The sequence below is a fragment of the Eschscholzia californica genome, unplaced genomic scaffold, assembly GCF_041429995.1.
Source record: "Eschscholzia californica isolate CP2 unplaced genomic scaffold, dmEscCali1.0.p SCAF_2, whole genome shotgun sequence".
NCBI classification, from domain to species: domain Eukaryota; kingdom Viridiplantae; phylum Streptophyta; class Magnoliopsida; order Ranunculales; family Papaveraceae; genus Eschscholzia; species Eschscholzia californica.
The window spans coordinates 38,675,143-38,695,465 of record NW_028238309.1 but is presented as its reverse complement, the minus strand read 5'-3'; the positions used below and the strand labels follow the sequence as shown (position 1 = coordinate 38,695,465).

General features: G+C 38.9%; 1 protein-coding gene and 1 pseudogene across 1 annotated transcript; both read left to right on the top strand.

The window, feature by feature from the left end:
• The first annotated feature begins 305 nt into the window (after nt 1–305).
• LOC147557764 (uncharacterized) lies at nt 306–1,710 on the top strand (annotated as a pseudogene).
• Nucleotides 1,711–4,803: 3,093 nt separating this feature from the next.
• LOC147557763 (uncharacterized) lies at nt 4,804–6,218 on the top strand. Its single transcript, XM_086658931.1, has 2 exons — nt 4,804–5,887; nt 6,184–6,218. The coding sequence occupies exons 1-2, from the start codon at nt 4,804–4,806 to the stop codon at nt 6,216–6,218; spliced, it is 1,119 nt and encodes a 372-aa protein (XP_086515057.1).
• The last annotated feature ends 14,105 nt before the right edge of the window (nt 6,219–20,323 follow it).

Sequence of the window (20,323 nt, the reverse complement as noted above, 5' to 3'; positions counted from 1 at the left end):
CACAAAATTAAGGTCATTTTGCCAAAGTCTTCTTTGTGAAAGGTCATTTGACCCAATTTCCCATTTTAGTAACTTCCTATGTCCAAATCAAATTAGGATTGTTTTTTTTTTGTTGAACTATCAAATTAGGATTGTTAACTTGAAAATTTTTCAGTCCAACTTAAATTAGGGTTTAGAGAATTAATAGTATAAAATTCAAGTCTTCTCATTTATTAGCTGGAAGTACTAATTAGGTTGGCTTATGCAAAAATAAGAAGGGTAAAGTAATATATTTTGGTAGTTCTTCTATTATTCATTGTTTTCCCATGGAGAGATACTTTAAAAGAATCGGTACTGTTAACGAGTCTTCAAATATTAAGAGACTTAATACTAATTCAAGAGAGAAGGCTAAAGATGTCGAATCATTGCCCGAGTTTACAAAAGAAGACAAAAATTTAGAAGAAAATCATGATAACATTGAATTGCCATCACCAGCCATAGAAGAAGCAAACAATTCAAAAAATACACATGATAAAATCGACTTGACGAGTCTTCCTGCAGATCTTGGAATGCACAGTCCAATTTTAGATTATCATCCCAATATTCGAGATCAAGTTCGAAGAGAATATCTACTAAAAGACCCTTGTCAACCTAGAACCCATACTTTTCCTTTGACGCTTTTGGGAAAAAAGACACGGAGATTTAACCTTTCTTCGTTTAACGAACATGCTAATTGGTTAGAATACAGTATATCAAAAGATGTCGTATTTTGTTTATATTGCTATCTATTTTTTAACAGTTGTGATTTATTCGTAGGCGAAGGATTTTCAAACTAGAAGAAAAAAAAAAGTTACAAATTCATGTGAGAGGAATCAATAGTGTTCATAACAATGCTATGAGAAACGGTGAAGCTTTATTACGACAAGAAAATAACATATTGAAACAGTTTTGTGCAAACATTCTGTTGAAGTCAGAAAGAATTATCGAATCCGCTTAAATGCGTCTGTTCATTGTGTTCGTTTTCTTCTTAAGCAAGGTCTACTGTTTCGGGGAAACGACGAATCTGAATGCTCAAGCAATAGAGGAAGTTTTATTGAATTGTTACAATGGTTGAGAGATAAAAATGATGGTATTAAAGCCGTCACAATGGAAGAAGCTTCTGAAAACCTAAAATTTGTGTCACCTAAAATTCAAAGGGATATTTCAAATGCTATTTCATTTGAAATTATCGACAAAATTATTCGCGAATTGGGTGAATCTAGGTTTTCTATTCTTATTGATGAATCTCGTGATATATCTACGAAGGAGCAAATGACTATGGTACTACGATATGTGCATGAAGGTGAAGTAATTGAGCGGTTTGTTGGTATTGAATATGTAAGCAATACAACATCACTCAGCACTTAAGATAGCTATTGATGACTTCTTTTCCTGACATGGTTTAAGCATTGACAGATTGAGAGGCAAGGATACGACGGGGCAAGCAATATGCAAAGTGAGTTTAATGGTCTTAAAGCACTTATTTTAAGAGAAAATGGGTGTGCGTATTTTGTTCATTGTTTTGCTCATCAACTCCAATTAGTTATTGTTGCTGTGGCAAGGAATCATACAGAAATCAATGATTTATTTATTTTGACGGTTAATGTTGTCAATAATGTTGGAGCATTTCCAAAACGTCGTGATATTCTTCGAGAAAAACATTCTGATATAGTCTTTGAAGCCCTTAAATAATGAGCTTTCTACTGGACAATGACTAAATCAAGAAACTAGTCTTGTACGAGCTGGTGACACATGATGGGGATCACACAATCGAATGGGAGATGAATGGATGAATGATAACTTGCTCGCATATGTTGAGAGAGATATTTTTTATTAAATTGATAATGAAGTTATTATGCAGCGATTTCAGAAAATAAAAACTCGGCGTCGTCAACTATAGACTTGTATCTAATTATGGTATTATAAATAAATAAACAAATTCAAACTTTTTATTATTTAAATTTTCATTTAATATGTACCCCCACACAGGGTCGGCCCTAGGTCGCTGTGGGCCTAAAGCGAACTCGTAAAATGAGGACTTTTAAATAATTCAAATTTTCTTTTTATAAAATTTGGTGACCTTACTCCTGTTAACAAGGTGTACATATTTTAAAGAATTTAAACCAAATTTTATTTAATGTTGTTATCTTATTCCTATTAACAAGAATTTCGAACAACTTTAAAACTCTGTTTTGTTGAATAAAAGTTTAAATTTTATGTCAACTTTTATGTGAAATGAAAGATAATTTCAAATACTTTTAAAAACCATACATAAATCTTCATTACCACTATTTTCTAATTAAAAAAGAAACGCGACGTAGTATAACTGGATTTTTATGGCAAAGTTAAAATTAGGTTTAGAGAAGTAATTTTTTCTGATAGATAATATAGTTTGATCTAATCATATATATTATGAGATGTAATTACCGCAGAGATGTCTGTTGAAATAACTACAAAATTTTGTAATAATATTTTATTGGTATATGTAGCACATCATTGTTAGTAAATATTTTTGATCACTTGAAATCTCAACCAATAATGCATGCGAGAAGAACTTAAAATAAGACAACCAATGTTGATATACACATCACATATAAACGGAAAATAACATATGAATAACAAAATTACTTGCTAGAAACAAAATTCAACTTGATGTTTATTGATGATCGAGAGATTTTAACAAAAGAATACATGATCAAGAGACATTATAAAATAAATAATCAAATAGACTTTTTGTTTTGAAAAATAATCAAATAGACTTTTTGTTTTGAAAAATAATCAAATAGACTTTTTGTTTTGAAAAATAATCAAATAGGTTATTTAGGAAATAAAAAGTTAGAGATGGAAAGGGAGCAAGATTATGATGATAGTTGGGGATTGAACTCAAGACCTCTTGACCATTAAAAATAAGGTTTACCAATTTTTATTTTTATTTTTTGAAGCCAAGGGAACAATTTCCATTAATAAGTGAATAAATCACAATGATTACATGGATGAATTCTTATTTCTCTCATCTGAAAACTTCATGAGAGTTACATACTTTTAAATGCAAAGTGTCTCATGAAGGGAAAGAAATTGGACTAGACACAAAGGATCCTAAAGATCCGTGAAAAGAGACCCTACAGATCTGACAAAAGGATCCTAAAGATCTGTGAAAGGAGATCATAAAGGTCTGACAACAAAAGGAAAAAAAAACTAAAATAACCACTGATGTTATCGCCGGAAAACCTTCAATGTCGCCGGAAAACCAACGTCGTCGTCGGGAAACCGCCGTTTGTCACCGATAATCTGTATCCGTTACTGGAAAACCGCAGAACCGCTATACAACGATAAAAAACTAAAGAAACTCTCTATTCTACCTGTCTCCTTACCACCACCACCACCATTAACCACCACCCTATATACTCACTGAACACCACCACAAATACTACCACCGCCACCCTTACCCACAACTTCCTTTCCAACACCACCACCACCCCACCACCATCACTAACCATCACCCCAGATCTCATGTCTCCACCAAATCACCATCACGAAACTCGCCGGATGTAGCCATAAATCCAATCGAACCCCCACCACAGCCCCTATATCCATTAATCACCACCAAAACTGAAGTTTAATGCCGCCATTACCACACCACCACAACCAGATCTTGCCTTGAGCAAAACCACCATCACGAACCGGACAGAAAACAGTAACAAAAAGAGAGGGAAAGAGGGACAAAGAGATGTAACCCTCGCCGGATCTGGCGAGGGTTACGCTTCACAGTTAGGGTTTACCAATTGAGCTGAGGGTTAACAGGATACATTTTTTGCTTTTAATTCAGTATATCTTCCTTTTTGGGGGCCCTCCTATCTTCTCCAAAAGCTGGGGGCCCAATGCCACCACTTTGGTGGCTTTGGGCCTAGGCCGGCCCTGCCCCCATAACCCAACAATCCTGGGTCTGTCATTACCCCTACTTTCCACCCAAAAGGGTGTAATAGAATGATAAGTACACAAGCGGGGTCAATCCCATCAATATCATTTTCTTTTCTTTTTTTTGTTGAAATACCATCAATATCATTAAACTCTTATTTCTGTGATTATGGAGCTATTCATTGTGGCTCATTTTGTAATATGTGGTCCCACCTATAAAAAAGAAAAACAAATTCCTGCCCTAGGAGTGACATAAACAAGACCTAAATTGGGGTAACCTATTACAAATTCTACATTACCTCCTTTGTTTAGAGTTGCATTCCCACACGGTCATGATAACTTAGTCAAGCCAATCACTTAATCTCGACAGAAATATTCTTAAGATCCCAAAGTAATTTTCATTTAGTGTAACGTTATAAATAAACTTAATCGACAGAGAGGAATCTTCGGTTATGAATTGAGAAGAGAAAAGAAGTACATTATGAAGTATCACTGAGACGGAGGGGTTGGAATGGGGGCAGATTATTAAGGGCACCCACATGAGATACCCAGCTGCCCAAACCGAGAAGCCCACAAGGAGAACCGAACAGCCCTATCTCACTCACTCAACTCGGTCAACCCTAGTATCTCTACTTGATAAGTTTTGTTATGATTTTATGTAAACCAAATGTATCCCTACTTACCCTAATTGTAAACCTATATATACTTGTTAGATATGAATACAAAGTACAGAGAAAATCTAACTCTAATCTTCTTCTTCTTCTTCTTCATTCATTTTGATTGTTACTTAGTTTATTTTGATTATTACTTAAAGGCTTATTGCCTTTCACATGGTATAAGAGCCTGGTATTTCAATTTTTTTTTTCAACTATGTCTTCTACTACCGATACCATCACTCAATCCGCTGTCCAAAACAATCAAGTATTCGATGTTCATCATTCGGATTCACCCACGACTGTTTTGATCACACCACCTCTCACCGGAGATAACTATGCCTCCTGGTCTCGTGGTATGACTAAAGCGCTTCGAGCCAAGGATAAACTTGGTTTCGTCGATGGAACCATTGTCAAACCAACTTCTCCTGCAGAATTACATTCGTGGGAACGATGCAACGATCTCGTTGCAAGTTGGATTGTCAACTCAGTGGCTCCAGATATTCAATCATCCATCCTTTATGACGAATCTGCAGCCGAGACTTGGAAAAACCTTTATGAGCGTTTTTTTCAGACTAACGCTCCTAAAGTTTTTCAACTCAAAAGAGCAATCTCGTCCTTGAAACAAGAAGGACTCGATGTGTCTACCTATTTTACTCAATTGAAGTCTCTTCAAGACGAACTTCAATCCCTCACAACCGTCGAACCATGCATTTGTACACATGGTAAGTCCCTTCTTGATCGGCTAAACCAAGATCGCGCCATGGAGTTCCTTCAAGGACTCCATGATCGATTTTCTGCGATTCGGAGTCAAATTCTCCTAATGGATCCGTTCCCGTCTACATTACGTATACACTCTCTTGTCAAACAAGAGGAAGTTCAACAGAATATTGTGAACGCGAACTCCGTTAACAGTGAGGCAGCAACTCTTGCCGTTAGTAATGGTCCCCGATCGGATTCTTCACGTCCAAAGAGATCACGTCCTTATTGTGATTACTGTCATCAACTTGGACATGTTAAAGCTACATGTTACCAACTCAATAAGTATCCTTCTCGGTCCACACCAAATTCTCGTCCTCGAGGGCGCCCAAATAACCGAGAAGCTCACCAAACTAATCCATTTGCTACTGCCTCCATAGTTCCTGACTTGGAACAGATTCAAACTCATCAGGGAGCGCCCCTAGCAACATCTCTCACCAAAGAACAGTACCAGGGCCTCATCTCACTACTGGACCAGTCCCGACCTGCTGCAGGCACCCCCCAAGCAGCAGCTCCATCAACCGAACCGATCAACTTAACAGGTACGTCTTTTACTAATTATTCTTGGGTAGTCGACTCCGGGGCAGCGAAACATATTTGTTCATCTCTATCTCGTTTTGATTCTTATATTAAAGCCCCTACCGACTACTTTGTACGCCTTCCGGATGGGACTCGTATTCGAGTTCTTCATGTTGGATCAATTTCTTTTTCCAATTCTTTTATTCTTCACAATGTATTACATGTACCGGATTTCAAAATCAACTTAATATCGGTTTCTCAAATTACTACTTCTTTAAATTGTGAAGTAACGTTTAATTCTACCTCGTGTGTCTTTCAGGACCTCTCGACGAAAACAACGATTGGACTTGGTGATCGATCGGATGGACTCTATTTCCTTCGCACGGACCCTAGGATTTGCTCGCTTTCTTGTTTTTCTAGTTTAGGAAGTAACGTTTCTTTCAATGTTTGGCATTGGCGATTGGGTCATCCATCGCTTTCTAGATTTAAATATTTAATTTCTACTATTCCTTGTATGAAATTTGTTTCAGTTATTAATAAACCGTGCGATGTTTGTCCTATGTCTAAATTTAAACGATTACCATTTCCAACTAGTACTTCTACCTCCTCTCGTCCTTTTCAACTTCTCCACGCCGATCTATGGGGACCCTTTTCCGTTCTTTCCAATTCCGGATGTCGATATTTTTTGACGATAGTTGACGACTATTCAAGGTGTACATGGTTGTTTTTACTTCCTAATAAATCGGATACAACTAAATACATCACAAACTTCACTAAATATGTTTCCACTCAATTCAACACAACCATCTCTACTTTCAAATCCGGAAACGGTTCTATTTTGATTCCAAAAATTCAAACATTCCGTTCCGATAACGGTACGGAATTTATGAATCACGAATTGCAAAAATGGTTTCAAACAAACGGTATTCATCACCAAACTAGTTGCGCCTACACTCCTCAACAAAATGGAGTTGTAGAACGCAAACATAGACATATTTTGGAAGTAGCACGGTCCCTTCGATTACAAGCCCATCTCCCTCTCTCCTTTTGGGGAGAATGTGTTCTCACGGCCGTCTACCTTATAAACAAATTACAAGGGAAATCCCCACATGAAAAATTATTAGGATGTCCTCCTACTTTTACCAACCTTAGAGTGTTCGGTTGTTTATGTTATTTTCGTCATACCACCGTTAAAACTAAATTGGACTCACGAGCTTCACCCGAAATTTTCGTGGGATACCCTCATGGTCAAAAGGGCTTTCGTGTATACGACCTCACCACTCGAAAAATTATCACATCTCGAGACGTCTTATTCCATGAAGACCGATTTCCGATGTCCACAATCCCGCCTACCCAAAGGCGTCAGTTCTTGTCAATAGTGGACAATGGAACCTTTGCCTTTCCACAAAGTTCCCAACCTAACGCCTCTTCCTGGACTAACCCGAACTCCCTAACTTCGGCCAGGAACATTTTAGATCAGTCCGCTACAGGCACCTCCTGGACTAACCCGAACTCCCTGACTTCGGCCAGGAACACTTTAGATCAGTCCGCTACAGGCACCCCTGTGTCTTTGGACGAACCGGTTCCATTCACTGGGCCGGAACGTTCTGTTCTCACTCCAGTCGAGGAGTGCCCTGAAAGTCCAACAGACTTGGACACCCTTCCTGATCCGACAGTACCCACTGCCCGACCATCACGCTCTAGGCGACCACCAGCCCATCTTTCCGATTACGTATGTCACTCCTATCCTTTTATGGACCCGTCACCCAATGTCCCTTATCCTCTCACTAATTTCATGTCTTTCGATGCTTTCTCTACTTCGCATCAAGTCTTCCTTACATCCGTTCTTTCAAATAAAGAACCTTCTTCTTTTTCCCAAGCCATGCAATCTCCTCAATGGAGAGAGGCAATGTCTAAAGAAATATCGGCTTTGGAATCTAACAACACTTGGTCCATTGTTGACCTACCTTCCGGTAAGCGACCCATTGGATGCAAATGGGTTTACAAAATTAAGTTTCGGTCTGACGGGTCAATCGAGCGATACAAAGCTCGACTAGTTGCCAAAGGATATACCCAAATTGAAGGTCTTGATTATCACGACACCTTTGCTCCCGTCGCTAAATTAGTCATAGTTCGAATTCTTCTCTCTATTGCCGCAATTCAAGGTTGGACCCTTCACCAACTTGATGTCAATAATGCGTTCCTTCAAGGAGACCTCGATGGAGAGGTTTTTATGAAACTTCCACCTGGTTTTTCCAAACAGGGGGAGTCTAAGGTCTGCCGCCTAAACAAATCTCTTTATGGTCTCAAACAGGCCTCCAGACAATGGTTCTCAAAATTCTCGTCCGTCCTTCTCAAGAAAGGTTTCACACAATCTCTTTCTGATTATTCTCTCTTTTCCTTCCATTCTCTTCCACTTCTCTTTACGTCCTAGTCTATGTCGACGATATCATTATTACCGGTAACAACGATTCCGCCATTTCCGACCTAAAATCTTTTCTCGACAATACCTTTTCCCTCAAAGATCTCGGTCGACTTCAATATTTCCTGGGTATTGAAGTTTCTAGATCTTCGAAAGGCATATTTTTGTGCCAACGAAAATACGCCTTAGATATTCTTTCTGATTCTGGGCTAACCGCTTCTCGACCATCTTCCTTCCCGATGGAGCAGAAACTCCGCCTTAGCCCCACAGATGGAGAACCTATCCCTGATCCATCCACATATCGACGACTGATTGGACGCTTACTTTATTTAACTGTCACTCGTCCCGATATTTGCTATGCAGTAAATAATCTGAGCCAATTTTTACAAAATCCCACAAATATTCACTTAGAAGCTGCCCATAGAATCCTTCGATATCTCAAAGGGTCACTCAATCATGGAATTTTTCTTTCTGCAACTAGTTCCTTACATATCTCGGGTTTCTGTGACTCTGATTGGGCTGGTTGCCCCACTACTCGACGATCCACAACTGGATACTTTACCATGCTTGGTTCAAGTCCATTATCATGGAAATCTAAGAAACAACCCATGGTTGCTAAGTCATCTGCCGAAGCCGAGTACAGAGCTCTGGCCAATCTTACCTGTGAACTTCAATGGATCAAATCACTTCTTCGTGATCTAGGTATAAATCATTCTTCCCCAATGTCTGTTTATTGTGATAATCGTGCAGCACTTCATATTGCTGACAACCCAGTTTTTCACGAACGAACAAAGCACATTGAAATCGACTGCCATTTTGTTCGTGAAAAGATTAAAGACAATACCATAGCTCCCCGCTTCACACCAACAGCTGACCAACTAGCAGATATCTTTACAAAGCCGCTTGGTGGTGATGCCTTCAAGAAGACGATTGGCAAGTTGGGCATCATTTCTATTTCAGCTCCAACTTGAGGGGGAGTATTAAGGGCACCCACATGAGATACCCAGCTGCCCAAACCGAGAAGCCCACAAGGAGAACCGAACAGCCCTATCTCACTCACTCAACTCGGTCAACCCTAGTATCTCTACTTGATAAGTTTTGTTATGATTTTATGTAAACCAAATGTATCCCTACTTACCCTAATTGTAAACCTATATATACTTGTTAGATATGAATACAAAGTACAGAGAAAATCTAACTCTAATCTTCTTCTTCTTCTTCATTCATTTTGATTGTTACTTAGTTTATTTTGATTATTACTTAAAGGCTTATTGCCTTTCACACAGATATTCTATTAATAATTGCTGGTTGTCTGTCTATGGGTGGATTTATTTTATGGTTTTTACGTACACTATGTAAATCCAATGAAGCAACCCAACCTCTTGATTTGGCAGGCATAACCAGTACTACTGCTACTACTGCAGTAATGTTGCCGCCTAATATGCTTCTGGTTGTGGTGATGGTGGAGGTTGTAGCTATAATGGATGTGTGCTTGCATTTTCGACTATATATAGGGAAGTTTTATAGGGCCCCATTCTTGTTAAAAAGGTCACTCCTTGTGAATTCAGTACGAGCCCACCGAATTCATAAGAGATCATTCGGTGCGAACCCACCAAATTCGCAAGAGACCCTTCGGTACGAGCCCACCGAATTTACTCTAGTAGCCTATTTCGATGAGTTCCGTGGATTCATGCCGAATTGTGGATTCGTACCGAATTGTGAATTTGGTGGACTGCACTGAATTCACAAGAGGGACCATTTTAACAAGAATGGGGCCCTATAAAATTTCCCATATATATACAAAGACACCCATAAGTTTTCCCTCTAAATCAAAGAATGTGTGCATCTAATTTATAGGTATAAATGTATAGAAAAGGGAGTTTTCCGTGACTTTCAAAGTTTCTTACCGTTGGTCACTCGGGTTTGTTTTGAAGACGGTTGTAACGTTGGTGTTGTTTCCATGACACCTTATGTCCTTCAATATATTTATATGATCCAATGTTGGGTATGTAATAATCTTTCAAGTTTCAAAAAGAATAATTATTAATATATTATAGTTTGGAATTCTTTGCATCATTTCCCCTCAGAATGGAGGTTTTCTATGGCAGTTTATGAAATTATTCACACAACTATCTTATTAAGATTGTTAATTGAGGATGAGGACTTGATTAGGCTCCTAACCTTTCACAATCTCTAGTATGAGATAATGAAGCATGCAGCTGGAAATAACCAAGAACCTTCCTTTGTCAGTCCACTGAGAATTATTGCTAGATGTAGGAAGTTTTCTATTAGAAAATTTCTTGATAAGTCAGTCAGATTAGTATTAGCTGTAATGGATGAATTGGGAAATAACTGTAATCAGCAGTCTTACTCATATAAGGCAAAATAAGTAAGTGTTCACCTAGTAACATGTACTGAAGAGAACATCAATTAGTTCATATGATTTTATAAGTGAACAACCATTGATCTTTAATTGTCACTTGAGAAGTAAAGAAGAGTATAATTTCTAGGATTAGAGATAGAGAGAGAGAGAGAGACAGAGAGATATGGAGGTAGAAGCACTTGGTAAGTAAATAGAGCTGTTGAGGCCATCTATCAATATTTCTACCTTTGATTCTTAATATTTTGGTGCAAGACTGCAAGAGTTATCATTAGTTTGGTGTTATTATTATTATTTTCACATGGTATCACGAGCATAAAGGACTTCGTTATTTTCGATCTTATTTGGGAATTCTTCTCGCCATCTCTAAGTTTCTTATTCCTAGAACTACAATTGTGAATTGAGAAGAAAAAAGAAGAAAAAACTTCAAAGGTTAGACAAAGAGAGATAAGAGACTATGGACATGTCCCTAGCAATTGCTCTTATATTTGTTGGTTGTTTTGTGGGTGTAGTAATATTAGTGGTCGTATGTAACCTATGTCAACGCAATGAAGAAACTCAATCCCCTCGTTTGGGACGCCAAACCAACACTTCTACTAGTGGAACTTCCATTGGCCGTAATACTAGCAGAGATGGTGATATGGCTCTTATGGTTGCCAGTGCTGTCGCTGTGGCCAATGCTGTTGCTGTGGCCAATACTACTGCAGCCAATACTTCTTGTTACAATGGCGGTGGTTGTGGAGGAGGCAGCGGCGGTGGAGCTGGTTGCTGATCTCGTTCTTTATGCATATATATATATATATATGAAATCACTCAAATCAGCTTTGGTAATATTAATCCTTTCCTTATCTTAATGGAAGAATGGCTATAATTTAAGAGAAAAAAAGTAATGAAAAGAAACTTACTGAATTGTATTTGACTTTTCTCTTTCTTTTGTTGTTTAATATTAAAATTCCTACATACATATATAATCAACAAAAGTTCAGCAAATATATGTTACAAGTAAAAGTAAGCACGGTTCGCCTTTCGTCAAAATGGTCTATGAAATAAGAATATTTACAATTTTTCTGGTTTTGACTTCAGGATCAATTAATGAAAAGAGACTCGGTAGTTCCTATATTCCAGCATCTAAGTTCAACAATTTTCATTGGTATTCTTCCAAGTCATGACAGGTATCCGAGGTACTCCTGCTTTCCACCCAAAAGGGTGTGATAGAATGATAAGTACACAAGCCCGGTCAATCCGATCAATATCATCTCAAAATCTTATTTGTGTGATTCTCGAGCTATTCATTGTTGCTTATTTTGTAATATGTGGTCCAACCTATAAAAGAAAACAAATGGGAGGGCTAAAGGCCCCCGTTCAAAGTGTTGTTGGCACCCGGATTGCAAATGGGACAATGAGACATCTCACAGTTTCTGCTTTGGGCGGGGCCTAGCAGTTTGGACGTGTGCTTTTAGCCGCACCGAAAACAAATTCCGGTCCTACTAGTGACATAAACAAGACCTAAATTGAGATAACCTATTACAAATTCTCCATTACTTCCTTTGTTTAGAGTTGCGTTCCCGCGGGTCAGGAAAAGAAAATTTCTATCAAGACACGGTCATGATAAGTCAAGCCAATCACTTAATCTCTAGAGAAATATGCTTAAGCTCCCCAAGTAATTTTCATTTAGTGTAAACGTTATAAGTCAACCTAGTCGACAGATATGAATCTTCAGTTATGAATTGAGAAGAGAAAAGAAGTACATTAGGAAGTATCATTGAGACAGGGGGTGGGAACGGGGCGGATATTATATTGATAATTGCTGGTTGTCTGTCTATTTGTGGATTTATTTTTTGGTTTGTACATACATTATGTAAATCCAATGAAGCAACTCAACCTCCCGATTTGGCAGGCATAACCAAGTACTACTGCTACTACTACTACCGCTAAAAGGAAGAATGTTTGTATGTAATATATAGGTATAAATGTATAGAAAAGGTAGTTTTGCTGACTTTCAAAGTTTCTTACCATTGGTCACTCGGGTTTGTTTTCAAGACGGTTGTAACGTTCGTGTTGTTTCCATGGCACCTTATGTCCTTCGATATATTTATATGATCCTATGTTGGCTATGTAATAATCTTTCAAGTTTCAAAAAAAGTAATTATCAATATATTGTAGTTTGGTATTCTTTGCATCATTTCCCACTCCGGATGAAGGTTTTCTATGGCAGTTTATGAAATTATTGACACAGCTATCTTATTAAGATTGTTAATCGAGGGTAGGGAGTTGAATAGGCTCCTAACTTTTCACCATCTCTAGTATGAGATAATGAAGCATGCAGGAACTAACCTAGAACCATCCTTTGTCAGTCCACTAAGAATTATTGCTAGATGTAGCTAGTTTTCTATTAGAAAATTTCTCCATAAGTCAGTCAAATTAATATTAGCTGTGATGGGTGAATTGGGAAATAACTGTAATCAATAGTCTTACTTGTATAAGGCAAAATAAGTAAGTGTTCACCTAGAAACATGTACTGAAGAGAAGATCAATTAGTTCATATGAAGTTACAAATGAACAAGGATCGATAGAGTATAATTTCTAAGATTAGAGATAGAGACAGAGACAGAGAAAGATTTATGTTATCAAAATAGTATTAAAAACCAACTAATAAAATCAGAAATTAATTTAGCAATAAAACAGCAAGTTAAAGAAGACACTTATCTTTTTGCAGAGCCTTTCTAAAAGAGTAAGTGAACCAATCAGAGATAATGAACCTGCAAGTAATAGTAAACAGTAAGGGTGGAACAGAGGCACGAGTTAGAGTCGCTTTCCTGAAGACTTTAAACGCCCATGCCATCGTCGATTCTGGTATTGCTTTTGCAGTTTATGAATGTAGTCCCCTAGGATTCAACTATTCCTTATCAGAAATTGAAGAAGCAAACTTCAATTCTGATATCCTGATCTTGATAGAACTGTAACAGAGAGAAGAGTAAAAGTTGTGAGAGAGATAAAAGACGATTTGTTTTCTGTGTATTTTTCCTATGGGAATTTTCCCTATTTATAGAGTGGGGAAACCTGATCTAACGACTTAAGGTTATTTTGATCCAACGGTGGATAAAAACTAGCCATTACACATGTACTTGGACTGTTTCCACTAGCCAGTAGTCGAAGATGAAGTCAGAGAAAATTTCGTAGTGGACTGTTTCCGCTAGCCAGTAGTGGGAGGAAAAGATCAGAGAAGAATAAGGCATTTCTCTGGTAGACCAAGTCCGAGACCGAGTCCGGGTCCGAGTCCGGGTCCGAGTCCGAGTCCGAGTCCGAGTCCGGGTCGGTGACCCGACCCGCGGGTGTGTGCAAGTGTGAAATATTGGTGTGCCTAAGGTAAGGGTGCCTCTAAAAAGTGATGGGTCTCTCCTCCGGAGATCACTATTGTAACCCCAAGGGGTCACCCCCCTTACACCCAACTTTCTCCTTATAAACACAAGTTTGTTTTTCTCTTTGAAAGATGTGGGACAAAACATTTAGTTTGAAAGTTTCCATTTCTATTTCAGTAAGGAGGATTAAAGTGCTCTCTACTTTATTCTATAAGTGTTTTAAGTACAAAAGGTATTTTTTTTTTTTGTGGATGAAAAAATTCCCTCCAAAAAGTAAGCTCACTTTAGCTCATTTTATTTCAAAATAAAACTAACTATCATATTTTATTCAAACACAACTAACAATCCCCCACATGAATAAAATTGGGAGAGCTGAATAGAAGATAAGAGTATAAGGCATTGTGTATCAGCGAAAGGTGTCGTTATGACTTGAACCTTTGCTTTGTGATGGTTCGTTGGGACTACTAGTCATTTAGTGAATATGATGTTCCTGAACTGAACTTCTGTTTTGCAGACTCGATCAACAAACCTCACACACAAGTCCTCTGATTTCTGTCAAGATCATTCGGTTGTGCTCGTTATCGGCCATAAGCATATCCTAGTATTCATGAGCGCTCTAGAGAATAACCCAATTCTCATAGGAAGTGGCCCACTTCCACACTCATAAGGTGAATCCATCAAGGATGTCATGTTCCACCCCACTTGGTATACCCAAGCTATAGATCTCATCCCCCACATTGAACATGTACACTCTCTTTGCCATAGGGATGGGTAGGAGTTTCCTCCTTTGAGTGTTTACAAACTATCATCTACAACTTAGTTGTCCCATTGAACCAAGGTCATGTGATCTCCAATTCTAGGGTTGGGTGTCCGTCATAGATGATTTACTCTGATATGGGCTTTAGCCCCATCCCCCTCGACGTTACATTTACAACATCTCTCGATAATCCTTTCGTTAAAGGATCAGCCAAGTTTTCCTTAGATCTCACAAAATCTATGGAAATTACTCCACTAGCCAACAATTGCGTAATCGAGTTATGCCTTCGGCGAATATGTCTACACTTTCCGTCGTAGATGTTATTTTTAGCTTTAGCTATTGCAGCTGTGGAATCACAGTGAAATAGAATTGAAGGCATTGGTTTAGGCCAAATTGGAATATCATTCAAAAAGCTTCGTATCCATTCAGCTTCTTCAGCGGCTTTATCAAGTGCAGTGAATTCTGATTCTATAGTTGATCTAGCGATGCAAGTTTGCTTGGATGACTTCCAAGCAACTGCAGCTCCTGGTAGTGTAAAATCAAGTCCGCTCGTGGATTTGGATTCTTCTGAGCCTGAAGTCCAGTTTGCATCTGTGTATCCTTCTAGAATTGCAGGATACCGTGAGTAATGTAAACTGTGTAATAGTGTGTATTTAAGGTATCTCAGTACCTTAATTAGTGCACCCCAATGGGTGTGCCCAGGGTTACATGTGTACCTTCTCAGTCTGCTCACTGCGTAAGCAATATCTGGCCTCGTGCAGTTCATTATGTACATAAGACTCCCTATCACCGTAGAGTACTCAAGTTGGGATACTGCCTCACCCTTGTTTTTCTTTAAGACTAAAGAATGGTCAAAGGGTACTCTCACAGGTGAGGAGTCGAATTGGTTAAATTTCCTTAATACAGACTCAACATAGTGTGTTTAGCTCAAGGTAATGCCTTCAGGGTTTCTGATTACTTTTATCCCTAGGATGACATCTGCTTGTCCAAGGTCTTTCATTTCAAAGTTTTTAATTAGGAGTTCCTTAGTTTGGTTTATTATGTCTAAGGAAGTGCCTAGAATTAACATGTCATCTTTACAGACATATAATCACATAACACCCATTTACACATGTAGTGTACACACATTTATCTGACTCATTAATCTTGAACCCATTTTCTAATACTATTTGATCAAATTAGAACCAGCCCTTTTGAATTTAGAATTACCTTTCTTCCACTGGTTAGAAGGTTTGGAGTTGGTAATTTTTTTCTTCTTTACCTCTTCCACCATGTGAGCTTTAGATACAAGTGAAGCAGCAACCTCATTTTTCTCCTGTTTCAGATGTTCTTCTTCAACCCTGATTTGAAGAATTACGTATTGCATGTCAATGTCCTTCCTTTTGTGTCTGAGTTTCTTCTTATACTCATTCCAGTTGGGAGGTAGCTTTTCAATGACTGCAGCAGCCTGGAAAGCTTCATCTATAACTATTCCTTCAGTTATGATTTCATTTAGAATGAGCCTGACTTCCTGAAATTGGCTTACTACCGATTTTTCATCTTCCATCTTGTAATCCAGAAATCGTCTTACCACGAATTTCTTAATACCTGCATCTTCGGAAATATATTTCTCCTGTAGGGAGTCCCATAATCCTTTTGCAGTCTTAGTCTGGCAGTAGATATCATATAAGGTGTTATCTAAGCAGTCAAAAATATAGTTTCTGCATAGATAGTCAGCCTTTTTCCACGCATCTACTGCTTCAGATCTACCAGGTTCATTTTCTCCCACAATTGTGATAGCTGGTTCGGTTAAAACAAAATTGAGATTCAAGGTTGTGAGAAAAAGAAACATCTTTTGTTGCCATCTTTTGAAGTTTTGGCCATCGAATTTTTCTGGTTTTTCATTGCTCATCTTAAAATCCATTTTCAGTAAAACAGTAATGTTTTGGTCAGTTTTTTGTTTTGAAAAGAGTAGTTTAAAGTCTTCAGATTGTTATCAAAATAGTATTAAAAACCAACTAATAAAATCAGAAATTAATTTAGCAATAAAACAGCAAGTTAAAGAAGACAACTTATCTTTTTTGCAAAGCCTTTCTAAAACAGTAAGAGAACCAATCGGAGATAATGAACCTGCAAGTAGATAGTAAACAGTAAGGGTGGAATAGAGGCACGAGTTAGACTCGCTTTCCTTAAGACTTTAAACGCCCATGCTACCGTCGATTCTGGTATTGCTTTTGCAGTTTATGAACGTAGTCCCCTAGGATTCAACTATTCCTTATCAGAAATTGAAGAAGCAAACTTCAATTCTGATCTCCTGATCTTGACAAAATTGTAACAGAGAGATGAATAAAAGTTGTGAGAGAAATAGAAGACGATTTGTTTTCTGTGTATTTTTCCTCTGGGATTTTTCCCTGTTTATAGAGTGGGGAAACCTGATATGACGACTTCAGGTTGTTTTGATCCAACGGTAGATAAAAACTACCCAGTACACACTTACCTGGACTCTTTCCACTAGCCAGTAGTGGGAGGAAAAGGTCAGAGAAAAATAAGGCATTTCTCTGGTAGAGCAAGACCAAGACCAAGGCCAAGGCCAAGGCCAAGTCCAGAGACCAAGTCCGAGTCCGGGTCGGGTCGGTGACCCAACCCGCGGGTGTGTGCAAGTATGAAATATTGGTGTGCCTAAGGTAAGGGTGCCTCTAAAAAGTGATGGGTCTCTCCTCCGGAGAGCACTATTGTAACCCCAAGGGGCCACACCCCTTACACCCAACTTTCTCCTTATAAACACAAGTTTGTTTTTCTCTTTGAAAGATGTGGGACAAAACATTTAGTTTGAAATTTTCCATTTCTATTTTAGCAAGGAGGATTAAAGTGCTCTCTACTTTATTTTATAAGTTTTGTAAGTACAAAAGGTAATTTGTTTGTTTGTGGAGGAAAAAGTTCCCTCCAAAAAGTAAGCTCACTTTAGCTCATTTTATTTCTAAATAAAACTATCATATTTTATTCAAACACAACTAACAATTTATTGGTTTTGTATTGTTGGGGGCAGTAATATTATCTCATGTATGTAAATGTTGTAAACGCAAGAAAGCAACTCAATCTCGCGCGTTATTCAGCATGCAGAACCAAGAGGTCCACCGCTACTAAAACTCACCATGATACTCGAGGTTGTTGTATTGATTGTATGGTAAATAGAGTTTTTGAGGCCATCTATGATGCTAGTGTAGGAATCTGAGCCCATTTTGGCTCGACCCGATTCGTTAAACTCCGAAATGGAATGCGCCATTGCGGTCGTCTCATCGAGATCTTAAACTTAGAGACAGGAATCACTCGAATCCGGTTTCAGATGAATGAGAAATTCAAGTTAATTTAAAGTTTGGACGATGATCGGTTAAGTTAGGGACGAAAAGGTCAAAGAGGACAAGTTAGATTGGGGGCCATCTTGGCGAAGCGAGCACGTCCAGATCTGGACGGCTCGCGTTCAACCCGCACGTGAGAAGGAGATCTGATGCCTGCGCATCATCAACTTCGATACTTTGTGGGACGCTTCTACGAGTGTCAGATCCGTGAGGATCCAACGGCTCGCGTCCAACCCGAGTCGGGCAGCAGATGGGTTGCGCCTAATCTGGCATCTAATGCCTAGATTTCTCATCTGTTGGGCAAATATCGGTCATCATCCAACGTTGGGCGTTCTCCCTGAGTTTTCTAGCAAAATCCAACGGTCCAGATCTTTGCCTACTTTAATAAGCAGTTATTTCTAGTTGAGTCCGCCATTTTGAAGGGATATGTCTATTGACCCCCAAAGCCACTTGTGCCTATTCGCTTCCTATATAAACAACCCAAAATCATTTGATTCTTAATCCAATTCATTTTCTTATTTTCTTCTCTTTTGAGATCAGTATTCCGGTGTGTCTAGAATATAATTTTGTTTTTAGAAATATTCTAGTATATCTAGAATTCTGAAGAAAGAAAGCTACGAGTGAATTTCGTCTATTCTCTTTTCTTATCTCCTGAAATCAGTATTCTGGTGTGTCTGGAATATAATTCTGATTTTAGAAATACTCTAGAGTGTTTGGGATTCCGAAGAGATGAGTATTTGGTTGAAGCTATAATATTCAAGTGTCTAGAGACGCGGAAAGGTCGGACCAGGACCTTATCTCGGTCCGAACCTTGCTGGAGTCCGAGACGCGTACGTCTCGAACATCCCAGGCGCATCTAGGACGCGTGGGGATCCCACTGCGTCTGGGAAAACCCAGCACGTCCATGTCTTGGACCGAGACATGAACAGAGTGTCCAGACACGTCTAAGATGCGGCTAGAGCGTCTCGAACATCTCAGACACGTCTGAGATGGCTTAGGTCCGAACATATGTCAGACGCGTCTGGGACGCGTTAGACGCACTAGGACGCGTCTAGCTTTAATCTAAGACGCGTCTGACCGAGGGACACAACATGTTTGAAACGTGATGTCCCTGGTCTGAGTAGTGCTAGGTTGCGACCTAGACTCCACCCGAGAGTCCAGACGCGTCTAGGACGCGTCTGGAACGTCTCGAGGCATCTCCGACATCATGTCCGAGATCGCCTATGCATCTAGGATGCATCTAGCTTAGGGATAAGATGCGTCTGGACCAAGGGACTCGGCACGTTTGGAATGTGTTGTCCTTAGGTCCGGCCTATGTTCGGCTCATGCCGAGACATGTCTTAGGCTTGCTCGAGACTTGTCTATGGGCCTTGACCGAGGGTTGACTTGGGTCTTCACGAGTTTGACTCGGGCCTTTTGGGTCTTGACCCGAGTGGGAGTTTTTCGAGTTTTTCTTCCCGGTTCCACGCTAATTTTTCCGAAATTGACCCGGGCTTCCCGAAAGCCCAAAACGAAGTTTTTTCCTAGAATTGATTTTAGAAATCTTTACGGATAAAACCAAATCGTGCCTTCGGTCAGAATTTTTCGAAAATAGGCTTAGGAACCGTTTGGCATATGAATGTCAATAAATACTCCCGAATAGCTATACAGATCATAGCAACCCTAAATTCCAACCTTAGAGACGAATCTAGAATGCATACTTAGATCATATTATGAATGTCATATTATTGTATGCATGTTTGTGAATGCGGAGACTAGTATGGCCATAGAAGTTTCTAATTCTTGTTTTTAAGCACAAGTTTGTGCCCGATGTAATACTTAATTTCAAGTTTTATAGGATCTGCGAATCGTTGAGTCTTGTAATTAGAGTATAGGGTCAATAGATTCCACTGAAGAACGGAAGGATGAGATCGTGGTTAAAGTGGGAGAAAGCAATGGAGATTCAAGGATGGAGATCCAGACGAATCAAAAGGCGAAACAATAAGTTACCTAAGAAGATTAGATCTTTTAGGTTAAGAGCCATACTAGGGTCTCGTCTACTTGATTTATTTTCTTGCGCGCATTTACTTACTTATTTATTTACATTTTATATCGTGAATGGTGGGTCGGCCTTCGCAGAGTGCCATCTTTTATCTCAGGACAATACTGGTAAATCTATAAAGAGGTCTACGCGTCTAAATGGTTATTCTCAACGAATCAACAAAAG

Bases quoted from the DNA above. Each gene is read 5' to 3' on its own strand.
- LOC147557763 (XM_086658931.1), top strand. From the start codon at position 4,804: ATGTCTTCTACTACCGATACCATCACTCAATCCGCTGTCCAAAACAAT. The intron at 5,888-6,183 runs GTACGTCTTTTA...TGTGTCTTTCAG, and splicing joins CGAACCGATCAACTTAACAG to GACCTCTCGACGAAAACAAC.